The sequence below is a fragment of the Pristis pectinata genome, chromosome 19, assembly GCF_009764475.1.
Source record: "Pristis pectinata isolate sPriPec2 chromosome 19, sPriPec2.1.pri, whole genome shotgun sequence".
Lineage (NCBI taxonomy): Eukaryota > Metazoa > Chordata > Chondrichthyes > Rhinopristiformes > Pristidae > Pristis > Pristis pectinata.
The window spans coordinates 22,075,077-22,096,919 of NC_067423.1; the positions used below are offsets into that span (position 1 = coordinate 22,075,077).

General features: G+C 39.6%; 1 protein-coding gene across 1 annotated transcript; it reads left to right on the forward strand.

Moving 5' to 3' along the window:
* The first annotated feature begins 1,409 nt into the window (after nt 1-1,409).
* Nucleotides 1,410-20,735, forward strand: cd36 (CD36 molecule (thrombospondin receptor)). The gene is made up of 12 exons (XM_052034148.1): nt 1,410-1,529; nt 4,306-4,466; nt 5,552-5,696; nt 9,300-9,473; nt 9,982-10,073; nt 11,660-11,709; nt 12,963-13,032; nt 14,368-14,555; nt 16,190-16,308; nt 17,397-17,470; nt 18,537-18,591; nt 20,577-20,735. Exons 1-12 carry the CDS (start codon nt 1,410-1,412, stop codon nt 20,733-20,735), a joined length of 1,407 nt encoding a protein of 468 aa, XP_051890108.1.
* Nucleotides 20,736-21,843: the final 1,108 nt, after the last annotated feature.

Below are 21,843 nucleotides of genomic sequence, written 5' to 3' on the forward strand. Positions count from 1 at the left end.
AATTTGGAGCAAAAACAAACTGCTGGAGAAACTAAGCAGGTCTCGCAGCATCTGTAAGGGGAAAGGAATTATTGATATTTTGGGCTGAGACCCTGCATCAGGACTCAGAGTGAAGAGGGCGGATAGCCAGTATAAAGAGGAGAGGAGGAGGGGTGAGACAGGGGCCAGCAGGAGATTGGTGGACTGAGGAGGGGTGAAGGATGATGGACAAAAGGATCCGGGAGGGGAAGGGTATGAGAAAGAGAACAAAAATGGGAGGACTGGAGGTGGATTGGAAGGAGAGAAAGGGAAGCACAGTAGATGAGGGTTACCCAAAATCAGAAATTTAGTGTTTATGTCATTGGGCTATACATTACCTAGGCAGAAGATGAGGTATTGTTCTTCTAGTTTAGGTTGGTCCTCAGCTTGGCAGTGGAGAAGGCCAAGGACAATCCAGTTGGTGTGGAAATGGGAAGGTGACTTGAAATGGCATGTAACCGGGAGCTCAGGACGGCCACTACAACAGAGCTCAGGTTCTTTGCAAACCAGGCGCTTCATCTGTGCTTGGTTTCACTGATGCAGAGGAGGCCACATCATGAGCACTGAATGCAGTGGACAAGTTTGGATGAGGTGCACATAAATCTTTGTCTCCCCTGGAAGGGCTGTTGAGTTCCCTGGAATAGTGGAGTGTAGGAACAAGTGTTGCACCTCTGGTGGTTTCGGAGCAAAGTGCCAGGGTCAGGGAAGAGTGGGGGAGTGGGAATGAGCAGACCAGGGAGTCACGGAGAAAGTGATCCCTGCGGAAGGTGGAAAGAGGTGGGGAGGGAAAGATGTGGCTAGTGGTGGGATCCTGTTGCAGCTGGCGAAAATGACAAAGGATGATGTGCTGGATGTGGAGGCTGGTAGGGTGAAAGATGAGGACTAGGGAAACTCTATCTCTCTTTGCAGTTTAGAATCCCTGCCCTGTTCTCCTGGTCCCATTTGATGGATCTGCACTAACCCCACAAATCTGTAATTCCAAGCTCCGGCAGTTTTAGCAGATGGATATTTAACTCATGTATGGTACATGATTTCATTCTGGTGTTGTCCTAGTTAACTCCTTCATTAACAACTTTATAAATAGCAGACAAAACAGACTTATGGACCTGTTAAGTATTATTCCATTAATATTATCAGCACATGTTATCTTACCATGTGAACTTTGGTATCTGACCTTTGTTTTGTGAAGCAGATTTTGTGTGGTTTGAACTTTGCAGCAACCAAACTCCATGTTATCAGTGCTTCCTTCTTCTAATTTGCTGTCAGGTGTTCTTTCAATTGCTGGATATTTAATAGACTCCCTGCTCTCAGTGTGTCTCTTTGCACTGATTGCAGGCTGCTGTTTCAGCCGAGCAGTGAAAGCTTGTGCCTTAATCATCTGGTTAGGAATAATGGGCTGTCACAAAATAATCTTACTTAGCATCGGAATTGCAGTTGGAGCGCTCTTGGTGATAACTGGAGGTATTCTGATAGCTTATGGAAATGAGACTGTTCATAATACCATAAAAAAGGTACAGGTATATTCTGATTTTATATATATATATATATATATATATATATATATATATATGGTTAGTTTATCCTTAAATGTTTGAAAAGTTACGTGCTAAAAATACTTTTATTTTATATTAATGATTTTACTGCATTATCATGTTGATATAATGTTGGTGGTGTAAGCGTGCTGTCCTTTAAACTGAGATCATGTTTATTCGTTTGTTCAATAATCACTCATTAGATTGTGCACATTGGCCTCAGAAATATGAAACAACTCTTTTGCAAAACTACTTTATTGCATAGAAAATATTTCTATCGAAAAATGTTCATACACCAGTGGCTGTCACAGTTACGTGACTCTTAAACCACATTCACAATTACCACTAACCACAAGAGCCACATGACTACTACATGCTCTGCATACCACATCACCTAAACACGCATTTATAATATTAAATATTTATTATATTAAATAATTTTAGTCAGCACAGGTTTCATTAATGGTGCTGTATGAATGCAGGTTATTGTTATTCACCAGTACCCTGTAACATACCAAATAAAAATTGTTAATTGATTGCAAAGATGTCTCCTGTAGTTTTCCCTGAAGAGCTTCTCTCTCTGCTGTCTTTATTTGTTTGCTTCAGGTGAAAGGAAAGGGAGCCCGGGCTTTTGGAAAAACTTAACTCTCAGTAGCTTATGCTGGTCACACTTTGTTTCACCTTATCATAGTGTCGCCCACATAAGCAACGGGAAATGCATATACCTGGAGGCAATCAATTCACCATTATAATATAGGAAGTCTGGCAGCAAATTCTGGAGAAAGCACATGTACAATTAATTGAAGAGATTCAGAAGTTGATGCCAGGGATTTTCTGATCTTTCACAGTGTGCATGAGCACAGCTCTGCAATGAAAATTAAGAATACTCAAAGAGCACACACTATTTAAGCCAGGTAAAATAAATTAGGTCACAGAAAATGGAACAAAGGTATTAGAACAGAGATGGGAATAAGCAAGAGAGAGATAAGAGTGAAAAAGAACAAATTAAATACATATCTTTCATTTTTAAAGGTTCCAACATTGATTTTCTTCTGAGGGAAAGAGACCCCACACGTGTAAAATTATTTTTTTCAGGGTCAAGGAATTTGTTTGGTAGTACTTATCACTCACCAAACAACTAAAATTTGATATATACCTGAATGTAAGGGAATCACTCACAGCAGCTTCTGGACTTAGAAGTTTATCTACAAATGAGTGCTGATAGCCTCACTTATTCTCATCACCAAACGCAGGCCATTGGTTAAACCCCACAACTTATCAATTCCCATGGCATTTAAGAGTCACTTCAATGCAGTGTCTGGTATGGGTTGCATTTGTCTTCAACTCATCGTATCAAAGCTCTATGACCCCCACCTGGTAGACAATCTCTAGGGTACCATCAAAGCCTCTGGAACATTAAACCTATTGGATTTAATGTAATCTGCATATTAACATGTCAAGCATTTGGTCTCCTCCATGTCCTTGAATAATGGTCCCTGAATATGTTTTGCTAAAGGCTGATCAATAATTTTCCTTGGCTGAGGGGTGAGTTATGAGGATTTGCCTCAATACTGGTATCGCCATCAAGTAGTTATGGCCTCAAATACAGGACATGTATTATTTTACATGGAAGGTTCTGCTTCACATGAAATGAGGCCTTCATGGTGTGTAGTGTAATCCCTGCAGTGCTAATCATTAGAATCAAACATGCATCATGCAATGCAAGTTAAGAACTGCTACTGCTTATGCAGGCAACAAATGACATCAGTTTGAGAATGCCATTGTGTGCATCTGTGTAAGGGTAGTTACGGCCACAGGCACATTGATAAGCTGATTGCATAGTTTGGGGTAATAAATCAAGCTGACGATACTAATTTGAGCCTCTTAGTACTAAAAGTTGAACAAGTAATTGATGTCACTTTAGTATTTGGTGATGTTTTGTGATCTGATGCCTTCTGCAGGCAGATATTTATGTCTGTGTTGGATTCAGGATTTGCATTTCACTGCATCGGTATTTCTAGTGGAAGAACTAAAACTCAAACTTACTGCAAATAATTAGGAAAAGATATTTATAATCACATTTGCGAATTGTAGTGATGCTGGGATTCTTAAAGGATCCGGAGAAGCAGTTGCAGAAAAGGTGCTGGTTAGTAGATTAGTTTGGTTCTAGTCAATGATCATAAAGGAATCCTGATGCCACATGGTTTGTCTGTGAGGATGGAAGAAGTGCAAATAGGGAGTTTGAGTTCGACCAATCTGTTAAGTCTCTGGCAGGGTTGTTATCCGGAGCTTATTGCCTTGTGTGCAAGTTTAAAGACAGAGTTAACCTTTGACTTGCAATATTTCGTAATATTTTACTCCCAGTAACAGCTGTAAATTCAAGAAAAAAACGTTAATAGTTGTCTCCAAGTATATCCTCTTGTTACGTTATTCGATATACAAACAAGTACTTTCTGATATACAAAAGAAAAGCACAGAATGGAAAAGGGTCACTACCATTGAGAAATCTCTGAGTTGGAAAGAACTATGCTGCCTGGTCAGATTATGGACACACAAGCCCGGGTTTGCCGACTAACATTAAGGATGAGTGTTGGCCAAATTTAAATTGCTGGGCACTTTCCTGCAACTTTTACAGTTTAGTTGTGCAGGATTGTCTGTAATGACAGAGCGGTTTAACAGTTCTGAGCCAATGGGGAAGTATTTCTTGTTATTGTGGTAGTTCTGGTAATTTAACAATCTTTTCAATCTATCATAGGAAGGTGTTATTGAAGAAGGCACCCTTGCTTATGAGAACTGGGTACAAACTGGGAGTCCGGTCTACAGGCAGTTCTGGCTCTTCGATGTGAAAAATCCATCAGAAATTATGAATTCTAGTGCTAAACCAGTGCTTGAGCAAAAAGGACCCTATACCTACCGGTACATGTCACAAAGTTATCAAAAATTTGTTGCTGTTAAACTGAATCCTCAGATGTCTGCCTTTTACATGCTGTTCGCTTACTGGAATATCAACTTTTGGGATCATTGATCCCTTTTTTCATCATTTCCCAGCCACAGGTTGGCCTTCCAATCAAATCGTTTACCGTTATTACATTAGGGAAAGAAACAACTTTTTTTTTGTGGTGAACTCTTCCATAACATTTAGTCAGTATGCAGCTCAGTTGTGCTGACTAGGAAGGCCGTGTCCAGGGATGATTTAACTGGGCCACAGCAGAGCAGATAGTTGGGGTGCTGTCGTTGACCTGAACACCTGTGCTGGAGAAACTGGCCAGGTTCTGTTGCCAATTACCATCCAATGGCCCCCTGTGGAAGTGTGGGATATTGGCCAAGGACTGAATTAGTCTGATGCCAAGTAGTTTGAAAACAAGGACTACCGGGGGAACGCTGGTCTCTTGGGATAGCTGCTGAAGATCACTGCCCTGGAACCATACTCCAGACTTAACGCTCTCTGCAAACAAAGGGTGGGGAAAATAGGAAAATAAAATGAATATAAATCAATATATCTTGCTGCAATTCTTGTGAGTATAGAAATTAAATTGAAAGACAGATTAGGTTTTAAGAGTGAAAAGGAATCTCAGGGTTCAAATATTATATAGAAAATTTTCTTGTGGTTTCTATTATCATTCAAACCTTCTGTTTGATACACCAATCTACATAAATAATTTGAATAATCCCAGCTAATGTCTTATATCACTCCAGTAGTTTAAAAGCTTCAAAAAAATACAAGTTCTGAGAATATTTTTAATCACCCAGTAAAATATTACAACGTTCAGGATGGAGTTGATCACAATTTAACAGGTAATATCCTGACAGGGGCGCTCTGCATCGTCCTCACTCTCTTAATTCCTTTCTTGCAATGAAAGCCTTTCACGCAGCTCCTCTACCTCTTCTGTTACCGTTTCTCGGCTAAAAAGCACCTTCATATATTTATTATAAAATTGCTGTATTAATTTCTTAGTTGTGCTGTTGAATACACATAATGTTTCTATTGATTTTATTTCTAGAGTGCGGTATCTCCCGAAGAGCAATGTTGAAGTAAATGATAATTACACGGTTTCATACCTCCAGCCCTATTCAGCTATCTTTGAGCCCAACATGTCAGTGGGATCAGAAAGAGACAAATTGACAGCCCTCAACCTTGCTGCTGCGGTAAGCAACTAAAACATTTGTCAAAAATGTTAGACATCAATTAAAAAGCCAGACCCAATAATGTACACCAGTACTAAAGCCCTGAGTACTAAGTTAAAGGAAAGTTTACGAGATCGATACTTGGAATGGGTGGGTTTTCTTATGAGGAAACTTTGGATAAGCTTGTATTTGCTGGAATTTAGAGGAGTGAGAGGGGGCTTGAGGAAAACGTATAAGATCCTGAAATGTCTTGACATAGTGGATGTGGAAGAGATGTTTCCTTCCGTGGGAAAATCTAGAATTAGGGCTCACTGTTTAAAAATTAAACAGGTCACCCACTCAAGTTAGAGATGAAGCAAAAGTTTTTCTCTTGGAGGGTCATGAGTCTTAAGAATTCTCTTCCTCAAAGGCCAGTGGAAGCAGAGTCTGAATACTTTTAAGCAGTGGTAAATAGATTCTGGATAAACAAGGGGATGAAAGAGTTGAGGTTACAATGAGATCAGCCATGATCCTACTAAACTGTGGAATAAGCTCAAGGCCTCAAGTGGCCCACTTCTGCTCCTAATTTGTACCTTTCACAGAGTTTGGAATGGTTATGGAAAGGGATATAGACCACTCCAAGGTAAGAGTCCTCAATTGTAGAAGGGTCAATTTCAGTGGGATTAGAACAGTTAAAATCAAAGCTTGGTGGATAAAATTATAATTGGGCAATGGGAAATGTTTCAAGTGAAATTGTTCAGCTGCTCTATGTTCCATGCCCCATGGATGATCAAAAAGATGGCAAAACAAAGCAAGAGAAAGAAGTGCATATGATGGGTACCAAGTGAGAACTGGATTGATTACAGAAAGTTCAGATAGGATGTAAAAAAGTAAGAGAGGTAGAAAGACGTTGTGCTTTCCTTGGAACATAGGAAGTTGGAAGGGGATCAGATTTACTATCATGAAGAGGAAAGACATTGGCGGAAGCAGTTCACATTAACAGAGAAGTCAAAAACTAGGACGCATGAAATGAAAGTCACTGGCAAAAGAACACAGAACATCAAAAGGAAAACATTTCTTACACAACATGTCACTAGGCTCTGGAATGCACTGCCAGGGGTAGTAATAGAGGCAAATTTGATTGTAATGTACAAAAGGGAGCTGGGTAATTATCAGGAAGGATAGGATATATAGAGCTATGGGGAGAGAGTAGGGGAGTGGGATTGCTTAGATTATTTTACATCGAGCTGGTACTGACTAGATGGGCCAAACAGCCTGCTTCTGTGCTGTCACCATTCTGTCATTCTGTGTGAAATGCTAACTTAACAATAATGTCACTTTGGAACTCAGTGCTCCAGCTGGTGGCCTTTCTTAGTCTTGTATGGCAGAAAAAGTATTCTCACCACTGAGAGGTACCCCTTCTGCCATTTAAAAGGACCCCTACTTGTCCTTTATCACTTATGTCCAAGCTAGTTCCTTGTTGATTTATTTTTCTGGCTGTTATTATGAATCTACAAGTGTTTATTGCTTATTGTAATTGTTTCTGTTGCAAAGACTACAGGGAGTGGTGTGCCAGGAGCTGGAGAACTTTTTGCTGAGTTTGGGCAACTGGACAACGTGTGCATTTCCTGCAGCATCTCACTGTCACCTACTGCAGCCCCAGATTTCATTGTCAGTAGCTGGCAAAAGGGACTTCAATAATAGATATTTATACATCTGGATTTCCTTCTGCAATGGACCTTGCAATAACCTCAACAGCTCAAAGTTCCCCAGTTGCTGTTGAATAAGGGAAGTTACTGAAGCTCTCTATTGAAAGATAGCTAACAAAAGTCAATTTTTAAAATTCCCAGCATTATTGGTGGGTCAGTTGGTAACACTCTTGAAGGGTTCACCCTTCAGTAAATAGAACCAAAGATCTATTCTGACACTCGAGTGCAGTATCTTGGGACTGCCGTGCTATTAGAGGTATCATCCTTTGGATGAGACCTTGACTGGTACCATGGTACCATTTTGGAAAGAAATCAGGGTATTTATCTTTTATGCCCTGGCCAATATAACTCCAAACTTGTAGACTTGGGACTCAACACCTCCCTTTGAAACTGGATCCTTGACTTCCTGACCAACAAACCGCAATCAGTAAGGATAGGCAGCAAAACCTCAGCCACGGTTATCCTCAACACTGGTGCCCCACAAGGCTGCATCCTCAGCCCTCTACTCACTATACACTCACGACTTTGTGTCCAGATTCTGCTCTAACTCCATTTATATGTTTGTAGATGTTACCACCATATTGGGCTGAATCTCAAATAATGATGAGTCAGAGTAGAGGAAGGAGATAGAGAGCCTAGTGACATGGTGTCATGACAACAATCTTTCCCTCGATGTCAGCAAAACAAAAGAGCTGGTCATTGACTTCAGGAAGCGGGGCGGTGCACATGCTCCTGTTTATATCAACCGTGCTGAGGTTGAGAGGGTTGAGAGCTTTAAGTTCCTAGGAATGAACATCACCAATAGCCTGACCTAGTCTAACCACATAGACACCATGGCCAAGAAAGCTCACCAGCACCTCTACTTCTTCAGGAGGCTAAAGAAAATTGGCATGTCCGCTTTGACCCTCGCTAATTTTTATGGATGCACCACAGAAAGCATCCTATCTGGATGCATCACAGCTTGGTATGGTGACTGCTCTGCCCCCAAGACCGCAAGAAACTGCAAAGAGTTGTGGGCACAGCTCAGAACATCACGGAAAACAGCCTCTCCTCCATGGACTCTGTCTACACTTCCTGCTGCCTCAGTAAAGCAGCCAACATAATCAAAAACCCCACCCAGCCTGGACATTCTCTTTTCTCCCTCCTCCTGTCAGGCTGAAGATAGCCTGGAAGTACATATCACCAGGGTCAAGGACAGCTTCTATCCTGCTATTGAATGGCCCCCTGGTACAATAAGATGGACTCTTAACCTCAAAATCTACCTCATTTTGGCCATGCACCTTATTGTCTGCTGGCACTGCACTTTCTCTATAACTGTAACACTTTATTCTGCATTCTGTTATTGTTTTACCTTGTACCACCTCAATGCACTGATGTGATGAATTGATCTATATGGATGGCATGCAAAACAAAGTTGTTCACTGTACTGTGGTACATGTGACAATAATAACCCAATACCAATTTTCATTCCTCACTCAACTTTTTTTTAGAAGAGATTGGTCTATGCAAAAAGGTAAGAAACAAGGTGACAGGAATTTGAGAAGTCTTGAGGGATGATAATGGACTGAACTGAGTTGTATTCTACTCACTGTCCATGGTCTTTGCCTACCTTTACTTAGCAGGGCTGGAGGCAGAGGTCCATCAAGTGGCTGATCATAGTAGTTGCTGGCTACAGCCAACATGATTCAACCCATTGGCTTTGGATGATCTGGTTAAATAGGAGATAGTGATTTAGTCCTATGTTAGGCATTTCTCCCAAAGTCATATCAAAATAACATAAGGGGTTAACTGAAAGTTTTTTTTCCTTTCATTTCGAAAGCAGTTTTGTACACAAAATTGTATTTGATGAATGAGTGCGTGAAGAACCATAAGCACAATAAGATTCTATGTCCTTGAGCTGCTGAATGCTAATATATATTACCTCTACCTTTCACAGGCTGCACCATCTCTTGTTCACCCAGCGTTGCACTTTATGGTCAATCGTATCTTGAAAAAGTTAAATGCCTCCCTGTTTCAGACCAGAACAGTGGAGGAGTTACTTTGGGGATATGAAGATCCCATACTGAAGCAAATGCAATCAAAAGACCCGATTACTGGTATATTTTACCCGGTAAGTATTTTGCACCTATTATGGCGATGCTGCCTGTGTGAACAATTCTGCCTGAGGAATTTTCCATCTTGCCTAATGCAATTTATAGAATCATTTAAACATACCTTTGGCCCACTGTGTCCATGCCTGCCACCAGTACCCATCCATACTAATCCCATTTTCCAGCCTTCAGTTGTGGACCTTTACTCTTAAATCTTTAAATGCCAGGAACCCAACACATTCCTGTTGATTGGAATTGTTAAGGTGCATAACTCAGATGACCTATTTAAATCTTTAATATTTTGTCTTATACATCTGGCCAAGTGCAGGCTGAGGTTTTCAGTGTCTGCCATCACTTCCCGCAGAAACTTCTGGAAAATGATCAAAAAGCGAGAGCAATATTCAGAACCAGTTTGTTTGATTTCTAACTGTTTTGGTCTGACAGTTCTTTCTCCCTCTTGTGCTGTTGCTGCAACTTATTCTGATTCAGTTGGGACAGTTTAATTATTTAACTTGTCTGTGTCTGCAGTATAATGGAACAGCAGATGGATACTATAATGTGTTCACTGGCAAAGATGACATTAGCAAAGTTGGCATCATTGACCGCTGGAGAAATAAGAAGTAAGAATGAATTCTGATTACAGTTCACCTTTTCATGTACTCTATGCACCTTCCCCTCAAAGTAAAGTATGATGCATGCTAATACTTTCAGGGACCTGTGCCAAAATGTAGCATTTCCAAAGTGTTTCTAACCACACAAGACAAAAGCTAACCAAGAGTTCTCTGCAACATCAGTTGATTCCTTCCTGAGTTTAAATATTTAAAACCATTTTTTGCCAAAAAATCAATTATTATTTTATTTACAAAGTTCTTTAAAAAAAAGAGGATTCAAACTTTTGATCATTTACAATGCACTAAATAACACATTGCATTTTGCTGAACTGACATAAGGGTCACAGTATATAAGCGAACATTTTCTAATCCTTAAATTGGGAAGAATAGTTGTATTGATTACTTTCCCCAGCCCGAGTTTTATAGCTCAGTGCAATTGCATAAATGCCTTAAGCAGGAGTTCCTCAGGTTATTGTCTTGGGCTGCACATCTTCAGCTATTTTATCAATGATCTCCTTTCCATCAGAAGGTCAAAAGTGGGGATATTTGGAGGTGGTTGTACAATGTTCCATTCAAACCTCTTGCAAATGAAGGGGTCCATGCCTGCATGAAGCAAAACCTGGACACCATTCAAGCATGGACTGCAAAATCTACAAGCAACATTTGGCCCAGAAAGATGCCAGGCAAAGACCATCTACAACACCTCTGAAGAAGTCTAACCACCTATCGTTGATATTCAGTGACATTACTAACACAGTGTCTTCCTCATCATCTTTCTGGTGGTTCCTATTGACCAAATACTTAATTAGTCATCACATAAATACTGTAGCTATAAGAGAAGGTCAGATACGTGGCAAGGGACCCAACCTGCTGAGACCGCAGAGCCTTTTCACCATCAACAAGGCACAAATACTGAGAAAATGAATATTTTCCACTTGCCTACACGAGTGTAACACTTAACAACACTTAGGATGCTCAATGCTATCCAGGACAAGGCATCCCACTTGTTTTGTACCCCTAAACAACAATTAACATTCATTTGCTCCACTGCAAGTGCTCTATGACTGCAGTATATAGCATTTACAAAATGTACTGCAGTCTACTTTTATAGATTACTCCCACAGCATCTGCCCTAAACCTACGACTTTTACCACCGAGAAGGGTAAAGGTGCAAGAATGCAGTTAAGTGCGAATATCACTATCTGCAGGTCCCCTCCAAGTCCCACACCATCCTGGCTTGGAAATATAACACCATTCCTTCATCATTGATGGGTCTACCTCCCAGAATTCCTAAAGACTGCAGCAGTTCAAGAAGGTGGCTTATTACTGCCTTCTCAAGGGCAAATAAGGATGGGCAATAAACATTCATCTTGCCATCAAGACCCAGACTCCAAAATATAAATAAAAATATTCCACAGTTAAATACTGATATGGCACAACTTTAACAAGAGTTACTGAAAGGGGCATGTGAAACTTCCTATCTGTAAATGGTATTTCTGTCATCTACAGCAGCAAAGCAAAATATGCCACTATCTTTAACTTAATTTAGTTTCTGAGGTTTAGTACAACTTGAATTATAATTATTCTCTTTTCAGGAAACTCCCTTTCTGGAATGACACTTACTGTGATATGATCAATGGCACAGGTAAGGTTGATACCCAATCCAACTAACCTTGGTATCAATACCCAAACAGCCACAAAAAATGCTGAAAACCTGAACAGTAACAATAGCAAGAACTAGGTTCTCTGAGCTGGAGAGTCTGACCAATTTTGAGGTGATCAGCAACTTTGGACTCTTAAATTTAAGAGTTAAAAAACACTTGAAAGCAAGCAAGTGTTAACCCAACAGTATAGTTTGCTGATGATCTTCTGCATCTAGAAACACAAGTGATCACTTCATCATTTGTACTGAGCCCCCCCTTGGTCCTTCTACTTTGGCTATTTAAATGGAAAATTTAGACCTTCTATCAGGTTTGCTTTTCCCTTAAATAGGATTACACATATCCTATACACATAGGATTTAACATATCCTATTTAATTGAATATGAACAGCATGGAATAATTTAAGAACCAACTGAATGCTGCACAAGAAGAATTTTAAGTTTGTTCTGCTAAGGTTTGCTGAATGGTCTTCTGACTGGTCTTCAAGTCAGTGGTTTGCTGAGAGCAGTAAGAGAGAGAGAGAGAGAGCAAACAAACAAACAGACATCTAAAAGCTGTGAAATGGCAGTTTGAATTGTAAGAAATGCCCAGCAGATGAGGCTGTATCAGTAGAAAGAGCAAATTTGAGATAATTTTACAGGTGGATAACCTACAGCAGAACTGGCCAGCTTTGATATAAACAGAAAAAGTGAGTTATCTGAAACTGCTGAACATAATATTATGTCCAAAAGCTTGTCACATGCCTGGTCAGAAGATGGTGCTGTTCCTCAAGCTTACATTGTGCCTCATTGGATTAGTTGCAGGAAGTCACAGATAAGTAGGTCAGAGTGGGAATCGAATAGGGAATTAAAGTGACTAGCAGCTGGAATGAAAGTGCTATGCAAAGAGGTCACTCAATCTGTGTTTGTTTTCTCTATTGTAGAGGAGACCACACCATAAGCACCAAATGTACTAGATGGAAAGAATTGCAAGTAAATCCCTGCCTCATTGCCGCTATTGTTCACAGAATCTTCATACAATATCTAGTTATGCTTATATTTGGTTAAGTGGATAGATATAGATAAGATATAGGTATAGATAAGAGTTGGGGAAAAGGTAGGATCTGTTTTATTTATGGGTGACTTGACATATAAATCATAGTCAATTAATTAGTGATAACTACAAATTGTTGAACTTATAACTGGTGTTGACTGACTGCCATTTTCAGATGTAATATAATTTTGTATCTTTTAACAGATGGAAGTTCATTTCCACCATTTGTTCATAATGAGAAGAAAATTTATTTTTTCTCTTCTGACATTTGCAGGTAATATACAATTGAAATTGTGCACAATTCATTTACACTGGAAGTTCTCTGGAAGTTTTAATAGTTTAATAAGTTTGCAAATGCAAGTTTATCTATGTTAAACACCAGCCATGCCACATTGAAAACATGAGTTGAAGAATTACTTGTTATAAAGCTATCCAAGAAAACCTAAAAATACCCCAATTAAATCCCAATTATTTCTTACTGGGAAACATTTGGAATAAGATTGAATGATTATGTAACAAAAGAAATTATTTGGAGGATTTGCAAAAAAAGAAATCCAATGCAAATAATGGGAATGGATTAGTTACGTTTACCTGGAATATAATTGCACAATACAGTCTTTGTCAGTGTTATATAATTGAAAATCTATTTTTATCCAGAGATAAACACCGTAACAACCATTCTAGGTCATTTAACATCATTCCCAAAACCTATTCTGGCATTTCCTGTCAGCATTTTTCCTCAAGACCCTAATGTAATGTCTGTGTTAGGGTGACATTGGAGCATTGCATGGGAATGCACCAACTTGTCCTGGGGGCAGCCATCAAATGGCACTCCCAGGCTATCAGGTCTTAACTGCGCAATGCCAAACTGAGAGGCTTCCTCACATCTTCAGCCATAGACCTCCAAAATACATTCAAACTTACCTTGTGAGCATGGCTTGTTGTGGCTGCTGGGAGGCAGGGAGAAGCTGGAGAGGCTTGCCATGACCTGGAATTCATTACCTGAAAGTGGGATAGAAGCAAACTCTATTAAGGCTTTCTAAAGGGGATTGGGTAGACATATGAAGGAATAAACATATGCAGTATTACCTGGTAAACAGATTGTCTGGCTTGCTTTTACAGAGAACTGGCATGGGCTTGATGGGCCAAATAGCCCCTCCATGCTGTAATAATTCTATGATTCTATACTGTTACTTGGTAGTAGGGTAACCGTCTGCGGGTTAAGATGGTGCTGTGTGCAATGGCCTTATGAGCACTGGTTACATTGCTTCTCAACCTGCTCACATTTGTTCTAATCTTATCCTCCTTATCTCGTGCCCAAACTCACACACTGCTCCAGGTTACAACTTCCCCTCACAGGTATAAACTACATTTGACAACAGTGGAGATTTTAAAGTTGCTGTACAGCGTCATTTGTTCAGGTCAGACTATCCAGAACACCAGTGGTGCATGCTGACTGCTCAGAGGTGTATTAAACAGATGTTGAAACAGTGTGAACAGCATCATCATCATAAAGGAAGGAAAGCATTTACAACTGCCTGGAGTATAATCTTACCTGCTGTTTACAGTGGACAAAAATAAACCTAATTAATTTCTACTGATTCCACAGATCCATCTATGCAGAATATGAACAAAAGAAATCACTAAAAGGCATTCGTGTCCATCGTTTTGTTATCCCTGCTATGGCTCTTGCATCCAATGTTGAGAATCCTGACAATCACTGTTATTGCAAAGACATGATGATTACAAAAAACTGTACTTTTGCAGGAATCCTGGGGATTAGCTCCTGCAAAGAGGGTAAGTACTGGCCATATGAATTTATAAGCGTACAAATTAGGAGCAGGAGTAGACCACTGGGCCACTCAAGTCTGCTCTGAACTTTAATAAGATCTTTGATGATCTGATTGTAACCTCAACTACACATTCCTGTCTACCCACAATAACCTCTTAGCCCCTTGCTGATCAGGTGTCTATCTATTCTGCCTTAAAACATTCTCATACTCTACTTTCACTGCCCTTTCTTCAAAGAGACTTCCAAAAACACATGACCCTGTGAGAAAAAAATTTCATCTCGCCTTTGTCTTGAAGGGATGACCCCAAATTTTTAGCAGTGACTTAGCTCTAGAGAAAGATAGAAAAAGAATCATCTTGGCAATCCACCCCGTCAAGATCCTTCAGAATCTTACATGTTTCAATCAAGTCCCCCATCAGTATTCTAAACCCCAGCCTTGCCTGTTTAATGCTTTCTTGAAGGACAACTCACCCACTTCAAGGTTAGTCTGGCAAACCTTCTCTGAACTGCTTCCAATGCATTGATATCCTTGCTTAAATAAGAAACCAATACTGTAACGGCTCTCCTGCTGTGGTCTCACCAACGGAGGCTACTAAATGGAAGAAAACAGCATTTGGGATTCTGTCAATAGTCCATATAAATCTTGGTAAAATATGATCACTTAACCAAGTATTATGCACCAATTTAAATCCTTTCTATCCACAAGACTTTGCAATTGAAAGTTTGCTTTTAGAATTCAAAGGGCTTTTGCCATTTGATGGAAGAGTTCCATAACATTCAATAACAGAGAAGGTGAACTCATCTTGATGAAAAGATGCTGCTGAATGGTAGCCCTTGGTAACACTACTGAAGCCTTGGCACATGCAGTGCTGAGAATGGCCAGGATTAAGCTTTGTGCTCAGTCCTGAACTCAAATGGCTGAGGTTCGATAATGGCTGTTGCACATTTTCTTCTCTGAAAAAGTGCTATTTGGGATTTCTATCAGGGGCTGGGTTGAGGATGAAATGTAACCATAGTCCTGACCAGGCCTGGGAAGGCAGGTTGGGAAGAGAGGAAGACGAATTGGAATAGATGTGAAAGTAGCAGATTAACCAGGAGAGTGGAGTATACTCCTTGCAGGAAGTAGGGTGGGAGAAAATGTAATCATTAGTTGTGGCACTCACATTATCACCATTATAATAGACACATTAATGTGCACAGTAATGAAGATAGAGAAACAGACAGGGATGGGAACATTCAGGTGAAGTCAGCGAAGGCAGTAAAGTTATGAATTTTTCCTTTTTGGAGTGGGAATAGAAAATGGCAGCATAGTCAGAAACATACCAAAGAAGGAGGTGAGAGATATTAAGTAAGAGTTCCCAAAGAGTGAATAGTATTTGGTCTGGAGAAGGAATAGCTTGCACGGGATCAATGGGCTTTCTCATTTTTGTCTTTTTCTGGTCTTTTGTTATAATTTTTCATTATTGAATTTGTTATCTGTTCGATGTCCAAGTTTTGTTGAGTTACTAGTTTCATCAATATTAGCTGATGAACAGGACATTTTATAATTTGACTTAAATTCTAACCAGTAAAATATTCCCTGGACAGTTAGGTGTGGTGCAACTCACAATTCCTGTGTAATGGTGTGTTTGAATTTCAGGAAAACCAATTTATATTTCACTCCCTCACTTCCTGTATGCTAGTGATGAACTTGTGAACTCAATAGATGGGATGAGACCCAACAAAGAGGAACATGAAACTTTTCTTGATGTGGAACCTGTAAGTGATAACAATTTTTCTTAAAAAACTTCTATCGATTTAATTTCAGCATATTTCTAAAAGGAAGAACTTGATTTCAAGTTTGAAGAAATACATAGAAAACAGCTATGCAATCTCATGACCTCTTGCTTACAGCGCTCAGTGAAATATTAAACACTGATTGAGCAAATAAATGGCACAAAGACTTTGTGAAATGTATGATCTATTTAGGGCCTCATCACCTTTTTTTCCAAGTGCATCAATTTAGTGGTATCTAAAATCAATGTTTTTAATTAAACAAGCTTATTTTAATAATGTACAATTACCTGCAGCAAAGTTTTATATATATTTTCATTCTATAGTGTGTACATTCTATAGTGTATACAAAAGAAAATGTCTGAACCAACATTTAATCGGCAACAATGTAGACAAGTGTAGAAATTCCTCAGAGTTCTTAGTGCAATGGCTATGATGTTGTGCATTTCAACTGCAGAGGATAATCCACTGAATGTGAAGAATGTTTGGGTGACAAGTGAGTAAGTGTTTTCCTGGTTTGGGAGAGAGAGAGTGAGAAGTGTGGGAACTGGAATGGATGTGGCCTGGAATGATGGATGGGATCTGTGGTTGCAGTAAAAAGAGAGACTGGTAAGGAAGGTAGTATGAAGAGAAATGGAGAAAATGAGAGAATGGAATGGAGGAAGTAGGGTGGATAGAGGATAGTCAAGGTACTGGTGGAAGTTAATGGACTTGTAGTGGATGCTGGCCATTAGATTATTCTCTAAAATAGAGAGAGGGAGAGGCAGAGATAGATAGATACACACACATACACACACACACATATATATGTTCGGAAAGTGTAAGGTCAAAGCAGAGATAGACCAGGTGAAATTGACAGCAGGGTGGAAACTGGTAACTAAAGCGGATGAAACTTTCTAATTCTGGGAAAGAGTGAAGCTGAAATTTGGAACAATACAATGGTGAGAAACCAGGTCATTTCCATAAATTCCCAATCTGGGCTGAATTACCTGTTTTGCACTCTGTTTAATTGTGAATATTTAATATATAATTTCTCTCTGTATGATGCTTTTATATTTTCTTTCTCTTTGCAGGTTACTGGATTTTCCTTGAGAATTGCTAAGCGTATACAAATCAACTTAATGTTTAAACCTTCAGAGAAAATTGAGTACGTTTTGATTTGTATTCATTACTCAAACATACACAAAAACACAGTTGTTTAAATTGTCACGTTAAAGAAAATAATCTTTTGTCAGGGTCTTTACTTTTCAAAAAGAACTCAGGCAAGTTCAAACAATTTATAAATGGCAAATACACCCTGTGATTATCTAACTTCCAGAGGTGCTTCTTGGAGGCAGAATCAAACAATTCAAAGAGCCATAAAAAGAAATATTGGAAGTGATGTGTAAAAGCTTGGATTTATAGACTGTCTGAGCAGTGGGAAGTGGGGAGGTGGAAGGAAGTGCAGTGTGTGGGACCCAGGTGGCTAAAGACACAACCTCCAATAAATGGGGTGACCGGAAGTTCTATACACAAAGATCAGACTGAGCAAATTGTAGAGTTTAGAAGAGGGCAAGCAGAGGTTGTAGAGAGAAAGAGGGGCCAGGACCACGAAGGGATTTTAATACAAAGACTGGAATGTTAAAGCTGAGACTTTGTGGGACTCAAAACTAAGGCAATCAATGGAATGTGGTTCATGGATGATAAGGTACAGGCAGCAGGATTATTGCATGAATTAATGTTTACAGAGCGTAGAGGTAGGATGGTGGGTGGCTGATTATTAGAAGTAATTTACAATTAAATATCATTTCAAGGCATAGGTGGCATGGTAATGTAGCACTTTAGCTCTCCTGCCTCACACCTCTAGGACTTGGGTTTTATTGTGACCTTGGGTGATGTCTGTGTGAGTTTGCAAATTCTTCATGTGACCACATGGGTTTCTGCTGGATGCTCTGGTTTCTCAGACATACAAAAGACGTGCAGTAAATTAATTGCCTGCTGTAAATAATCCCTAAGTGTTGGTAAATGGTAAAAGTGATTAAAAGGGAAGTTGATGGGCCAATGTTGCAGGGCTACAGGAAAAGGAGAGAGGGGATTTCTGTCCTGGGAGCCAACATGGACCCAATGGGTGAATGGCAGAGTAAATAAGGCTAATGTGTGTTGAGTCCTGTCACAAGCTCAATGTTACAGGCATTGGGAACTTCACAGTTTTCACACAGTATTTTCTTTTATAGAATATTACATAAAATTAAGGAGCCAACATATTTTCCACTGGTCTGGCTTAACGAGGTAGGAGGTTATTTCTGCTACATAGTTTTACAATGAAAGGTACCTCAGTAGAGAAACGAAAAGAACAATGACATTATTTATTCTCACAATATAGTGGTATCTAAAATCTGCAGTATTAAATAAACATGCTTATTTTAATAGTGTACAATTATTTGCTGCAGGGTTTTACATAATTTCAAACATAAAGCATCTGAAGAATCATTGAAGGGGCAATCAAAATAATTCTGCTCCCTTGGCATTTCCCCATAGCCCAGCAAATCCTTTCCTTTCAGATACTTAACCACTCCATTTTGACACGACAATAAAATCTGCCTGCATTACCACCCACGTCATACATCCCAGACATAAACCATTGCTAGTCTGAGACAACATACGTCAGAGAAGTGAGTTATGCAGCGAAGTGGAAAGGTTTAAACCAGTAAGGTGATTGGATAACTGAAGTTATTCAAAATGATAAATTAACAATAATATTGCAAGTAACTCAGAGAACAGTCAAGATAACTAAGCTGAATTTAGCTTTGATATATAGCTAGGATTATTGCCAGTTCTGGTTATCCTGAGATCATCAAAAATCAATCACAAAGTTTGGTACTAGTGTCACATATGTATCAGATAAAGCAGTGTCAGGTTCAATGCTACAATCATTTCAATTACAATAAAAAAATATAGAAGAGAATTTTAATACATATATTTGTTCGTGGGACATCACTGGCAGTGAAGCAGATGGGCTTTCAAAGGATTTACTCATTTCATGGTTACCATTATACTTTTTATTTTCAATTCCAAATGTATTTAATTACTTGAATTTAAATTCTCCAGATGCCATGGTAGGCTCCTGTCTCTGGATCAATGGTCCAAGCCTCAGAACACCAGTCCAGTAACAAGACCAAACGCAGACCAGGTGACTGTTTCGCAGAACACCTGCGCTCTGTCCGTAACTGTGATCTGCATCTCCCTGTTGCCAGTCACTTCAACTCCCCCTCCCACACTATCACAGATATGTCAGTCCTCGGCCTCCTCCACTGCCAGGAGAATTCCAAGTGCAAACTGGAATTGGAACCTTGCAGCCTAATGTCATGAACATTGAATTCTCCCACTTTAAGTAATCCCCACACCCCTCCCCCCCACAACCCCCCCTCAACCATGCCTCTTCTTTTCTTCCCTTTCCCAGCCTCTCTCTCTTTTTTCTACCCCCCTTATTTTTCTCCTTACCTTTGACCCATCCCCTGGTGGATCTGCTCTCCCCTCCTCCCCCGCACCTGCCTATCACTATCTCTTACCTGCATCTACCTATCACCACCCTTTGCCCACCCTGCCTCCCCTCTTTTGTCCACCAATCACTGTTCTGCTTTTGCCTCCTATATATTGGGCTTCCCCTTTTCCTATCTTCAGTCCTGAAGAAAGGTCCTGACCTGAAACGTTGACCGCCTGCTTTTCTCCACTGATGCTGCCTGGCCTGCTGAGTTCCTCCGGCATCATAGTGTTTTTCAGTCCAGTAACAATCATTATGCCAACGTCAATAGGTTGTGCTTCACCACTGCATTTTGAGCAAGGGTAGTTGGTATTTTCTCACAGTTGCTCTAAGCAGCTTTTTAAAAAAATAATTATGTAAGTACAGCAACACTCAGATATTTTTTAAGTTAATAATGAGTTGGTGACAGTTAATATATTAATGGAAAATTAAAGTTTGCCTGTTGTTGGAGACCGATGATAAGAACATTTTATATAGTTTAAATAAACACAGAGCTCAGCACTGCCTAATTATGGATTATTGAACAGAGGCTAATGGATAGAATTAAGATACAGAACAGTCATGATATAATTGAATGACGGAACAGAGTCTGAATTTCCTACTCTAGTTCATTGGTTCCAGTGAAATTGTAGAATTAGTAAATTGTAGAATTAGCTTGAACTTTAGCCTTTAATGATGCTCTGCATATGAGAACATGCAACACAAAAAAGGTTCTGACTTTTTTCAATCCCAGACAGCCACTATTGATGATGAAACTGCAAGGAGGTTCAGGGTATCTTTAGTAATACCCATGACAGCACTTGGAATTGTGCAGCTAACCTTGATATGCGTTGGAAGTCTGTTTTCTATTTCATGTGCAATTGCTCTTTGTATGACTTCAAGGAGCAAATAAGTAAGTATATACAAAAAGTACTCATATAACCATTATCACTGTGATCATGGCCTATTTCAAAACTGGTCAGTAATGCTGGGAGAGAGAAACATTGTTTTGAAAAGTTCTAGGGGTCATCACCAAGATGTAAGTGCCAGATTTAAGTATCCATACTGAAGGTGGTTCAGATTTTCTTCAAAAAAATGCTCATCGGAACTAAATCTCATTAGGTGAAGGAGGCTGTATCATTCATATTGAGAAGACAATGCACATTGTGCCAGACTAGTTTTCTTGATTTCATAATTTAAGATTAAAAGTCAATTAGTGAGTGGGTCAACCATCATGGTCATTGCTTAAATCTTTGCTACACCATCATGTCATACCGAATAGGAAGAATAAAGCATAATTTTGATCTGATAAAGACAGGCAAAGTTGGATATGCAGGTGGAACAAAGGCTGGAAAAAAGACCACAAAACTGTTTGGTAGCATGTGATGGCATACATTTCAATCTTGGAAATTAGGCTGATGAGTTGAGAGCACAGAAAAATTTATCTCACGGCCTCTGCAGGAATGGTAGGAGTGGTAGCTGGTTAATGGGCTTACAGAGAACATCAAGAGGGGATAAGAAGGGTAGGGGTACAACATCGGTTAAAGAAACAATTATAGCTGTGAGGAAGGATGATGTGCTAGAGAGATCATTGTAAAATTAGGCATTATGGGTTGAACAGAGGAACATAAAAAGGGACAGGCATACTGCTGGCCAAAAGAGTTAGAGTGTGGTCGAAGAACAAATACGTAGGCAAAACCAAAAAGGCAGAAAGAGTAGGGGACTTTGATTTCTCAACATTAACACCGACAGAAACAATGTAAAAGGTATAGACGGTGACGAAATCTTTAAAAATAGCCTTCTTGACTAGATGTTTCAGTACATTGTAAGAACACGATAGGAGGAGTTCTGCATTAAGTATTAATGAATTAAGTGGAAAGGATATTAATGGGAGAGATTTTTGTATGAGAACGTGTGCAGGAGTAGGCCAACTGGCTCCTCAAGCCTGCTCTGCTGTGCAATAAAATGATGACCTCAACATCACTTCCCCACTCTCATTTCATATCCCTTGACTCACCTGT